The 12,771-nt window shown below is 47.1% G+C and overlaps 1 protein-coding gene across 2 annotated transcripts in view; it reads right to left on the bottom strand.

Annotated features, from left to right (window-relative positions):
* GUCY2C (guanylate cyclase 2C) overlaps positions 1-12,771 on the bottom strand; it is a 489,600-nt gene that overhangs the window by 239,719 nt on the left and 237,110 nt on the right. For both annotated transcript variants that reach the window (XM_085601431.1, XM_085601430.1), the window contains exon 12: positions 10,632-10,737. In XM_085601431.1, the coding sequence (XP_085457557.1) occupies positions 10,632-10,737 (106 nt within the window). The remainder of the gene's footprint in view (positions 1-10,631; positions 10,738-12,771) is intronic.

The raw sequence follows: 12,771 nt of genomic DNA on the forward strand, positions 1-12,771 counted from the left end.
ACAACTAAGTAAGGGTATGAAGGACATCAAAGTCACAGAAACTGCATCGACAGTGAAATGTGTATTTATAAAGGGGTGGTTTCTTGCAACACTTCAAATTAAACTGGTACAACCATATATTTTTCGCTTTGAATATAATTGAACCATAACTTGTCACTTTAGATTTCGGGAGATTTATCAAAGTACCTTTCTCGTTTATGCCATTTTATGCACACTCTGGGGACTTCTGGCTGCTAAAAATTATGTCACTACAGCAAACAGCATGTTCTCATCTAAGTATCTGTGCCCTGTCGCCTTGCCTGTCAGTGCATTCCACTAAATGCCGATGGACTGTCCATGCAGTTTTGACATATATCTTGCATGCAATTAAAAGAAGAAAATCTATCACACACCTGGAAAGATGATCATACGAGATAGAATTATGGAGTCAAGTTTGGATGGTCCTAACATTTTAGGGCCCGATTCCGATGCGTTTAGGAAAGCCTCAAAACGGCATTTGCTCCGTCCAGATAGGGAACGTGCCTTTCTGACCGAATACGATGCGAGTTAGGCGTTAGCATTATACCAATCCGAACCCGACAGCATTTGGAATGACCAAGCCGAACGGAGCAGAATCATACGTCTCTATGGGGCGCGTTTTCGAACGACCGATTACGATGCTGGAGTCAGACAGCCTTTCCGAATTGTGCAGTTGAACTTGAATCGACAGTCGGAATCAGACCTTGGGGGCCCAAAGCAGGCCCCCCTGCACCCAGAGCCTTCCCAGTTGGGCCCGTGAGGGTACCCATGGGTCCAGCCTTACCAGCCATGCACAGTGTGGCAGGCACCAGGGGCTGCCCGCCTCAGGGTGCCCGAGTTTCCTCAGCCACCTCTTTCTTCAATGGCAGCCTATGTATTCGGTCGTAATATAGGCTCCCATTGAAGTCAATGGGAGTCCAACCAAATCGTATCTGGTCCCATCCAGATGCATGGTATTCGGTTGGTCGGACTCTCCCGAGCCAAGTCAGTCGGAAACCATTCCTAAACCGATTTGGACGGAATGATTTTCCTAACCGCATCGCAATCAGGCCCATAGAGTTTTAATTTTAAAACCGACAGATTTTGTCTTAACCTAGTACCGTATAACGTTTCATACTATCATTTTTTATAAATTAATTTTTCTCTATTTCGACTGCTTCTCAATATTATGGTCCCCAAAAATGTGTTTTCTTATAATTAACATCCGCTTTCAATTTGCACAATGTGTATTGCAGTTTGATTAGGTGCCTGTATCTAACATGGATATGATATGACACTGTTGAGATGATGGTTTTAAATAATGAATGTTTTATCCTCTTTTTATAACTGCGATTTTTGCACATCTGATAGTTTGCTCTACAGGACTTTTATGCACTTTCAGATTGAGAAGGTAAATTGTTTTTAATCTTGTTCATGCTATGATGATGTCCTTAATACTGAGTGATAAGGTCATGTAATATATGTATTGTATCTTTGTGTTCTACTCTTTTGTGGATTTTTATTAATCCGAATAAAGATTTATGATGATGATTATCCATCATTGACTCACTTGACAGTCACGATAAATATGATGGGTTTGCTCTATTGGTCAATTACTCACAGCACATCCAACATGCGTCCAGGGCTCGGATCTATGCCAGGTGTTTAGGGTAAATATTGACTATGTGAATAGTCTTTGGAAACAGTTCTCAGTGCAACAGAGGATGAGGGAGGGCCCTTGGGGACAACAGCAGGGCTTTAAGCCAAGCACTGCCTCAGAGCCACTCCTATCCATGGAGTAGCCAGACCTACTACTACCCGGGGTGGCTCCTAAGGTGCCCACAGGTGCAAGTAAGGTGGGGGTGGCAGCCGGCAGATGGCTTATTCCAGAGGGAGCAGAGTGTGGCATTCAACAGAGCACTTGTTTGCGGGGGGATGGTGGGAGTCGACATACATGACTTGCTCACCACTACGGCCCCCAAAAACAGTGCCACCTGGGGTGAAAAACCCCCACCCCTCTTCCCCCTAGCTACGCCACTGACCTATATCTTCCTCCAAAATACAAACAAAGGCTTCTAAGGCTGCAACCAATGTCTTGGGTGGATGCAAAATCCTTGATGGACATCAGCTGCACCTAGCCACCATTCATGAGGTGGAAACCCTCTCTTAGCAAGGGTTTCCTGCTCACCTTGTGCAGCAATGTGTGATATGTGCCTGACACTGGGTGACTGTGTGAAGAGAGATAATATTATGTGACCCACGGCTGTGCCATGTGAGTTGCCTGATCTGAAGCAAGCTTCATTTAAATTCATTGTATATGAAGTTATCTCAGGTGGATATCCAGAAAATGTAGTGCACATAATAGCCCTCCTAGATCAACTTTGGATTCTTCTGATTTAGACATTTGCATTCAGACTAAACTCTTGGGGATCAGCATGCTACAATGTCTCATGTCCAACAGGACAGTGCAGAAGGAAAAGGCTGCTATGCAATGTGGATTGGATGTATAACATGCAAACAGGATAGGCAAAAAGGATAGACATAATCAGTATACAAGGCAGCCAGGCAGCTCCAAGGACGCACACTCAAAAAGTGCAGTTAGTCAAGCTTCGGTCCTCTGGTGAACAAGTCTTGTTGACATCAGCATCCTGACAAATGCTGCAACTCAAAGGGCACATTACAGTAGTTAGGGGGCATTAAAGTCCTCGGTGATCTTGTCAGTCAGACATTACAACCTTCAATATGGTCAGCCACGAATTGTTGATGGACCCCATGGAAACTGCTGACTTTTGGGGGTCTGCCCTCGATTCAGTTCGACAGTAACTGATTCGCAACACTGCCATTGGCAAGGATCCCAACAGATGCAGCATTCGTGCACGGTACAGTTCCACGTGATAGGGGTTGTGCATGTGCCCGGGAATGCCTGCCATTGCGTTTGTTGGGCTTATGGCAGCGGCACTCCTCAGACCGGCAGAAGTTAGTTGGACGATATGCCACAGCTCTGGGCAATGAGTAGTATGTGTGTGTGAAGTTTGGACGTATGGGTAGTTTTTGACTTATGTGTCATGCAGGGACAAGTGTGTGTGGGGTGTGGGCACGTTGATGTTTCATTAGCGCAGTTCATGGTGTGAGACTCGTCAGAGGCTGGTATGGTATCTCACGCAGGGTGTGCCAGCCGCATTCAGGACCAAGGTCGGGGGTTGGCTCGGCCTTCAGCCTTGTGTGTTGGGACAAAGGGGCTTTCATTCCAGATATCAGTCTGACTACTGCTTGCATTTCATGAATGTGATGTGGACTTCGCGCTGACTTTGATGCCAGGCCTGTGATTTGGGGTGCACAGATTTCGAGACACACGCAGCTGTTGGCATGTTTGCATGAGCCGATTGGCCTTGCACTCCTTGTTCAGTCTCTCTCTTTCTCTCTCTTTCTTTCTCTCTCTCTTTCTCTCTCTACCTGTCCTTTGATGAGTGCCTGACACACCTTCTTATCGTGGATATTGTCTTGCAGGCTGTGAGTCACAGATTGTCCAGGGATGCCCCGCCATGACTCTTGAGAATAGTTGTTTGGTGACAAATTAGGATGTGACATTTTGTTTGGTCTTTCAATGGTGAATGTATGAATCAGGATTTCAGAACTCACATGTATGTTTATTGTTGTAATTGTGCGAGATCAGGCGGGTGCTTTTGTTCATGTTTTTGTGCCGTTGATGTGCAGTGTTTTGGTCCGGGGGAGGTGGGGGGTACCGTGGCTGCGGCCGGGGGGAGGGGGTGTGGTCCTGGGGGTGGTGGCAGTGGGTGTTGTGGCCCTCTTGCGTGTCCGGCACGCATGTTCAGTGGCTCCATGGCATCTGTTGTTCTTCAGGTGTGGCTCTGGGCTGGGCTCCCTTTTGTGGTGCAGGTTGTAGTCCGACTTTGCACCAGGTTGGAGCAGGTATTAGTTTCCTGGTGCTAACGCGCCTTATCGCATGTTCTGTGTTCTTATCACCAATCAAATGTTGTGGAGTGGTGTTGTCGCGTATTTTTGCTCGGGAACGCCCACTCTGCATCTCATTAGAGATAGTTGCCGGGGTCATCTGTGGCGATGTTTTTTGCGGATGCTTTCACAGGAAAACTGGTGGTATTGGCTGTTAGCACCAGCTTGTGAATGGGGAGATAAATTTATCGCAACTTTGGCTGCGATAAGGTGCCGTTAACTCGGCGATAGCTCCTTGAGAATATGGCCTCCAGTTTATTAGACTTGATGGCTCCCTTGCTTCCCAAAAGGAATTTTCAATCTATATTGTGTTTTATCTGCGACTGGATGGGTAGTAACTTTTTAAAACTTAACATGGAAAAACAGAAATTGTTTTAGTGAACAACAAAGCACAGCTAAGGACTTCTTTCATCTGGCCAACAGCAATGGGCCTTCTCCTAAAAAATATGCAAGAAGCCTGGGAGTGATTATAGACAATGAGCTGATTTTAAATCCAAGATAGTATCAGTGATTCTAATTGTGTTTTATGCTCCAAAACATTGAGATGATGGCTAGGTTCCTGACTAAAGAGGATGTTATCATGGTGCTGATGGCCTTAACCCCTTCGCTGCGGCGTGAATTCCGCCGCAGCGCTGGGGGGGTTTGGGGGGTTTGCGGAGCCGCCATGCTCATGACGGAACCACGCCGTCATGAGTCACGGGCGAGCTGTGCTCATGACGGCGTGGTTCCGTCATGACTCCACCCACTTGCGCTAATCGCCCGCACAGGCGGGGAATCCGCGCCGCTTGGGCGGAGCGGCCGCCAACGGCCGCAGCATGACGGAACCACTCCGTCATGAGCACACGGCGCCCGTGGCTCATGACGGAGTGGTTCCGTCAGAAGCATGCAAGGGGTTAATCACGTCCCACCTGGATTATGCTAACTCCGTTTACTTGGGTATTCCTATAGCCCAAGTGCGTAGATTGCAGATTATAAGGAATCAGGCTGTTAGACCTATTTCTAATCAATCTAGATATTGTCATATCACTCCTCTCTTGCTAGACCTTTACTGGCTTCTGGTGGAACCGAAGATTATACTTAAGGTATATTGCATTACCTTTAAGGCCCTCTATGATCTGGGGCCCCAAATTATTCAACTAGAAATCTTTCCTAAGTGACCATATGCAATCACTTTACAATCCCCAAAGGACTCTGGTTGGCCCACCACTGGGCTTCCATGTTATGTGGGCTTGGATGGTCATGTACAGCTCCAGCTTCGTCATTCACCAGAATGTGAATAAAACATTCTAAATCACACAGATGTGTCATGAATATGTTCACTCATGTATGGAAGTATGGCTGGATGTAGGGACAATGATTGCACAAGAAGGTACACCTTGGTGAATTACATCACTGCACATGTTTATCCCTGAGACACATGGCCAATTGGATGACTGTGAAGGTGAGTACTAGCTGTGTCCGCATTGCACATCAACAGCAATCTCACAACCCCCCCAACGAAGGCACACATCCATGTATTGAATAGGGCTGTGTGTAGGAATTACCACATCAGTAGCAGGCCGGGAGTGGTGTCCTACATCACATGTGACAACAGAACATTAAGTTGCATACCTACTCACACACATCTGTGTGGACACTTTCTGTTCTGATTAATGACATTGCTCCACATGGTCAGAGGTTGGACACCATACTCACATTGCTGAAGGCACGTAATTGCACTGGTCTGCCAGCAACTATCCCAAAACAATGTCTGGCTCACAGAGGTGGAGCTGTCAAAATGGACCCACCCCCATTGTACATGCGTCAGTCAGACCCTCCCTGTGTAGGGACAATGCTCATTGTGGCACACGAGTGGTTATTCTCATCAACACTCATCACAATTAGACACCAGTGAAGTTGCGTAGACTTTATTGGCATGTGCGTGTCAGTACGGACAAGGCAAGGGCCACACTAGGCAGGGACATACTTAAGACACTTGCACGCAGCATGGGAATCTTTCGAGGTGCAGGAAATGGGGAGGCAGAGATGAACACCAATCATTACGGATGGCAACGGTCTCAGCCCACCTTGTCTTGCTGGACGAGTCATGTGTTGTTTGGCGTCTGTCCATTGCCCCATGTGAGGGGGCACAACTTACAGCCCATGGGGTCTGCATAGTGCTCTGCCACCAGACTGCACCAACTGGCTGCTTATCTGACAGTGATCAGGTGAAAGGGTCCGACAAGATCACATGTCGTGCTACATTGCCATGTGTGTGCTCTCCCCCACAAGTGTGTCCGAATTGGTAACATTGTCAAACGACGCTGTGCTGCTCCGACCATGGAACAGCATCACCCTGCACAGGTGTGTGTACACACGTAGTTCCACGCACATGCATTCAGAGTCCAGACAAAGGCAGACATGTCCTCTGTGGTGGTGGGATATGTGAGCATTCCCCATGATACAACAAGGTTTTGGAACCTGTGCTGTGGGTGACAATCCGATGTGGCTGCAGGAACGTAGTTACTTGTCCATGAATGACAGCGCAGCCTCATGTGCAATGTGTTCCAATAGTACGTCATTGTCGGGTTCAAGGAACACCAGTGTGAGCCAATCCATTAACTGGTCCGGGCAGATGTGCTCCGTCCATGCCGTTTCCCCAATCCACAACACAGCCCAATAGGGGAGCGCCTCGATGTGGTCACTGCACACAAGGAGTTGTGCAATCTCCCATGCCCAACTGCCAGCACATACGCCAAAGATCAGTGTATCCCATGCATGGCTATCCCGGTGACACTCCTGTTCGTGGGCCAACAGGGGGCGCAGTGTTATGTCATAATCCAATTCAGCTACCGTTTCGTTGGATAGGCAGACCTCCATGGGCCACTCGAATGTGCATGATCGACAGTGGAACCTGGGCTGGACGCAGGTGACATAGGCAAGACGGAAACTCCGACAGTAACTGATTCGCAACACTGCCATTGGCAAGGATCCCAACAGATGCAGCATTCGTGCACGGTACAGTTCCACGTGATAGGGGTTGTGCATGTGCCCGGGAATGCCTGCCATTGCGTTTGTTGGGCTTATGGCAGCGGCACTCCTCAGACCGGCAGAAGTTAGTTGGACGATATGCCACAGCTCTGGGCAATGAGTAGTATGTGTGTGTGAAGTTTGGACGTATGGGTAGTTTTTGACTTATGTGTCATGCAGGGACAAGTGTGTGTGGGGTGTGGGCACGTTGATGTTTCATTAGCGCAGTTCATGGTGTGAGACTCGTCAGAGGCTGGTATGGTATCTCACGCAGGGTGTGCCAGCCGCATTCAGGACCAAGGTCGGGGGTTGGCTCGGCCTTCAGCCTTGTGTGTTGGGACAAAGGGGCTTTCATTCCAGATATCAGTCTGACTACTGCTTGCATTTCATGAATGTGATGTGGACTTCGCGCTGACTTTGATGCCAGGCCTGTGATTTGGGGTGCACAGATTTCGAGACACACGCAGCTGTTGGCATGTTTGCATGAGCCGATTGGCCTTGCACTCCTTGTTCAGTCTCTCTCTTTCTCTCTCTTTCTTTCTCTCTCTCTTTCTCTCTCTACCTGTCCTTTGATGAGTGCCTGACACACCTTCTTATCGTGGATATTGTCTTGCAGGCTGTGAGTCACAGATTGTCCAGGGATGCCCCGCCATGACTCTTGAGAATAGTTGTTTGGTGACAAATTAGGATGTGACATTTTGTTTGGTCTTTCAATGGTGAATGTATGAATCAGGATTTCAGAACTCACATGTATGTTTATTGTTGTAATTGTGCGAGATCAGGCGGGTGCTTTTGTTCATGTTTTTGTGCCGTTGATGTGCAGTGTTTTGGTCCGGGGGAGGTGGGGGGTACCGTGGCTGCGGCCGGGGGGAGGGGGTGTGGTCCTGGGGGTGGTGGCAGTGGGTGTTGTGGCCCTCTTGCGTGTCCGGCACGCATGTTCAGTGGCTCCATGGCATCTGTTGTTCTTCAGGTGTGGCTCTGGGCTGGGCTCCCTTTTGTGGTGCAGGTTGTAGTCCGACTTTGCACCAGGTTGGAGCAGGTATTAGTTTCCTGGTGCTAACGCGCCTTATCGCATGTTCTGTGTTCTTATCACCAATCAAATGTTGTGGAGTGGTGTTGTCGCGTATTTTTGCTCGGGAACGCCCACTCTGCATCTCATTAGAGATAGTTGCCGGGGTCATCTGTGGCGATGTTTTTTGCGGATGCTTTCACAGGAAAACTGGTGGTATTGGCTGTTAGCACCAGCTTGTGAATGGGGAGATAAATTTATCGCAACTTTGGCTGCGATAAGGTGCCGTTAACTCGGCGATAGCTCCTTGAGAATATGGCCTCCAGTTTATTAGACTTGATGGCTCCCTTGCTTCCCAAAAGGAATTTTCAATCTATATTGTGTTTTATCTGCGACTGGATGGGTAGTAACTTTTTAAAACTTAACATGGAAAAACAGAAATTGTTTTAGTGAACAACAAAGCACAGCTAAGGACTTCTTTCATCTGGCCAACAGCAATGGGCCTTCTCCTAAAAAATATGCAAGAAGCCTGGGAGTGATTATAGACAATGAGCTGATTTTAAATCCAAGATAGTATCAGTGATTCTAATTGTGTTTTATGCTCCAAAACATTGAGATGATGGCTAGGTTCCTGACTAAAGAGGATGTTATCATGGTGCTGATGGCCTTAACCCCTTCGCTGCGGCGTGAATTCCGCCGCAGCGCTGGGGGGGTTTGGGGGGTTTGCGGAGCCGCCATGCTCATGACGGAACCACGCCGTCATGAGTCACGGGCGAGCTGTGCTCATGACGGCGTGGTTCCGTCATGACTCCACCCACTTGCGCTAATCGCCCGCACAGGCGGGGAATCCGCGCCGCTTGGGCGGAGCGGCCGCCAACGGCCGCAGCATGACGGAACCACTCCGTCATGAGCACACGGCGCCCGTGGCTCATGACGGAGTGGTTCCGTCAGAAGCATGCAAGGGGTTAATCACGTCCCACCTGGATTATGCTAACTCCGTTTACTTGGGTATTCCTATAGCCCAAGTGCGTAGATTGCAGATTATAAGGAATCAGGCTGTTAGACCTATTTCTAATCAATCTAGATATTGTCATATCACTCCTCTCTTGCTAGACCTTTACTGGCTTCTGGTGGAACCGAAGATTATACTTAAGGTATATTGCATTACCTTTAAGGCCCTCTATGATCTGGGGCCCTAAATTATTCAAACTAGAATCAGGATTTATACTTCTGGTCGGTAACTGTGTTCCTCTTCATCCAACTTGCTGACCTATCTCGACATTTAAAAAGAAAAGGATGGGTGGTATTAGGTTTTCAGGACTAGCACTATCCCTTTGGAACTCTTCCCCTCCTGTCCTGTGCCTTACTAAAGACTTTATGAAGTTTGGGAAATATTTAAAAACTTGTGGCCATATTTACCATTATTTCGGACAGCAAGCCCACTTGCTGCACTGTGTGAAAAGGAAAGGGCAGGAATGAGCGGTATTTAACAAGATGCAGCACATTCCTGTCCTTTCCTTGTGCAGGCACCCTTTTAGCTGCCTGCGCCAACGCCCCTGAATTGTAAGCAGGATTGTACAGTAAGGGACACCTTCCTGCACAAAAACAATGGTCAGAGGCATGGATGAGTGTGAACAACCATGCTCCACCCTTGGAACCGTCCCTGGGGCAGAGTAAAGCAACACATCGATTTGTGCTGCATTGCGTTACTCAAGATTTATAAAGCCATGCAGGGCCATACAAAGTGGCCTTGCGTGACTTGATAAATCTGACTTTGGTTGGGGTGATGTAAAACCCTTGATAAATATGCCCCTTTCATCTGTAAACTAATACAACAGTGCCTCTTCCGGCTTTTACTATTGTCACCTTTTAGCACCAAGAAACCTTAGGGAGCATGCACGCTGCATAAATAATATTAACATAACATTACTATTCCCACACCTACTGCCGCCATAAATGACAGACTCGACATTAAATCAGTAAGTGGCATCAAATTGCACTGGAGATATTTGTGGCTACGGACTGCAAATGTGATAGGCCTGATTTAGCGACTATCATGCTTCCTTCCTGAAATATCAAACAGCAGGGTATTTAAGCATCTATGGAGCAGCGAACGCGTACATGTTGATATTTTTGCACCTTGAGAAAGGCCCAGGCGTGTAAGCCAAAAAAGGGGGCGAAACATGTGTAGGCTTTTCTGGTTCGTCTTTTTTCCCAACACTAGTGATTCTGACCACAATGAATCACTGGTGACTATGGGATTTTGTAGAAATAAATGGACTATGAACGAAAATTAAATGAAATTTTCTGTAGATTTATAATGTTATCAGATGTACCTTGGTATACTTCAACATATTTCCTTATGTATCAGAAATGTTCCCCATATTTCCTCTTTGTAATTATCAGTCTGCTTGACCTACCTTGGGAAAACTGCAGGGGTTTTGTTAATTACCGCTTTACACACAACTGAGATCCCTGCACAAACTTTACGGATTGCATCTTTAGCTCCACCCTTAATCGAGGATTTGCAGTTGTATGTGTGTGCTGAAATTCAAAATTTTAATTACTGCTAGAACCCTCTTAGATGATGCTTCATTTTGATTGGTCTTGGTGTGGACCCAACTAGAGGCTCACCCGGGCATACCTTGAGGCTGATGTGGCTGGTCTCATTGGTGTCCAGTGGAAGAATCTTATCACTTGGGATGTGGGTCCACTTCTTCAGGCGCAGCTGACTGTCCTTGCGGTACTTTCTGTCTCCAAGAAAAGAAAATAAGTGTCACTGAGAGGGTAGAACGAGGGCCAAAGTGTGAACTTCCTGACTACTCTGGTAGGGAAGTAAGACACTAAGGGGGAGATATACAAACATTTTGCGGAGGGTTAGCATCACAAAAGTGATGCTAACCAGCGCAAATTATATTTTTTTTGCTTTTCACTTCCCAGGGTAAACCTTGTTTTGCACTGGAAAGCACCCTCAAAGTAGCGCAAAGCAGCGCAGGGCACTGCTTTGCGTTACTTAGCGCCGAAGGGGCGTTTCATGGGTGGAACATGGGCATTCCATGCAACCACCCATGCCTTTTGACGTAAAACCATATTTACAAAGATTTGTAGACATGGTTTTGCGCCAAAAGTTAACGCCCCTTCAAAGGAGGTGCTAACAGGAGAAATGCTTTAATTTCTCCGTGCTTTTCCAACTTAGCATGCACGCTGCACTGTGCAGCACACATACAAAGTAGGAAAAGCTTTCCGTTGTGTCTAGGCGTAGTATTTTGTACAAAAACTGTACCCTTCCTGTACAAGACCTATGCTAGACTCATGCACACACACTAGTGCTATGGCGCTAAGGTATGTGCATGGCGCACGGCCGCTGAAATCAGCGCCAGTGGTAGGGAAAGGGGAAGACGAGAGCCGTATCTCTGCAGATAGGGCGCTCTCCTGCTCCCTCCCTGTCACGCAGCGCAGCCTCGCAGGGGGCTGCACTGCATTGCGTGACTTTTTTGTAAATATCCCCCTTAGGGACTCCTGGACAGGACACCAAAGGAGTGCCGGTGGAAACCCATTTAGTCAGCTGTTAGATCCCGCTCCCGTATGCTTTGAGTATTCTGCCATGGAGGCATGCTTTTCACATGGGAGACTATCCTGACTGCATGGAAGGGGGGCCTCTAGAGGGAAAAAACCCTGGGGCTTATTTACAAGCCCCTTGCGCCGCCGGTACATCACTTTTTCCCATATTAAAAGTGATGCACCGGTGACACAAGGTGCTTGTAAATAAGCCCCCCTGTGACGGCAATTGAACTATGACTGAACTTTCATCTAACGTGTGTGTACTAAATATATATCCACAAAGTGGGAGTGCATTTTTAGTTCCCACATTAATACAGTGCCTTGATGAACAGATTCTCTCAACATTAGTGGTGTAACGAAACTTGAGCCCCACCCCACCTGCAAGGTACATGGAGGGCCCCCCTTCAGACTTAAGCAGAGTCTAGTGAACTTCCCACCATTAGTCTTTCGCGTCCATTTGTAGTCCTGGAACACCAAAAACCAAGCTTTTCAGAAAAACACAGCAGCTGCCCCTTTAACAAAACCACAAATTACCAACAGCAGAATTCTTAACACATACTATCTATATGAAAAGCATGCCAGCACGTTTCTTTATTCTGAAACCTGCTAAAAGGGCAGTCGAAGATTTGTAAGTTTTAGACCACCTTTGGCACTCATTACACAATAGCTCCGAGACACCAAAGAGTTGTCCTTCAGACAAACACTGAAAAGCCTCCTTGAAAAGCAGTGGCGGCTGGTGACATTTCAAAGTGGAGAGGCGTAAAAGTTGTGAATGAGTTTGAAGTAGTGGGTAGCAAAGCAAGAAAACTCAACTGACATTTTGAAAAAAAAGCAAAGGGGTATTTTTGAGCTAATTTCAATAAAGACTTTTGTGGAAAGCAAGACTTATAACTCAGTTCTGAACATGTGGTCTTGAAATGTTTAAAATTATTAAAGAATGCCCAATATCTTACTACTTTAAATGTGTTCAACAGTTCCTGCTTCAAAATGTCTATTGGTGTGAGTTCAGGTTGGCGGGGGTGTTTGTGACAGGGCAGTATTGAGAACACTGGAGCAGAGTGCCTGTCAGTGCATCGTAGAGGTGTTCACACTACAGTCACATTCAATCCTTGGCGTCTCTGCTGAGCTGTTTCAAAATGGTAACATGTGCCACATTTGGGAAAGCAAATGAAGGAGATCACACCTGTCAATATATGTACAGCAAAATGTTTCTTGTCTTATTT

Source organism: Triturus cristatus, chromosome 4_2 (genome assembly GCF_964204655.1).
Source record: "Triturus cristatus chromosome 4_2, aTriCri1.1, whole genome shotgun sequence".
NCBI lineage: Eukaryota > Metazoa > Chordata > Amphibia > Caudata > Salamandridae > Triturus > Triturus cristatus.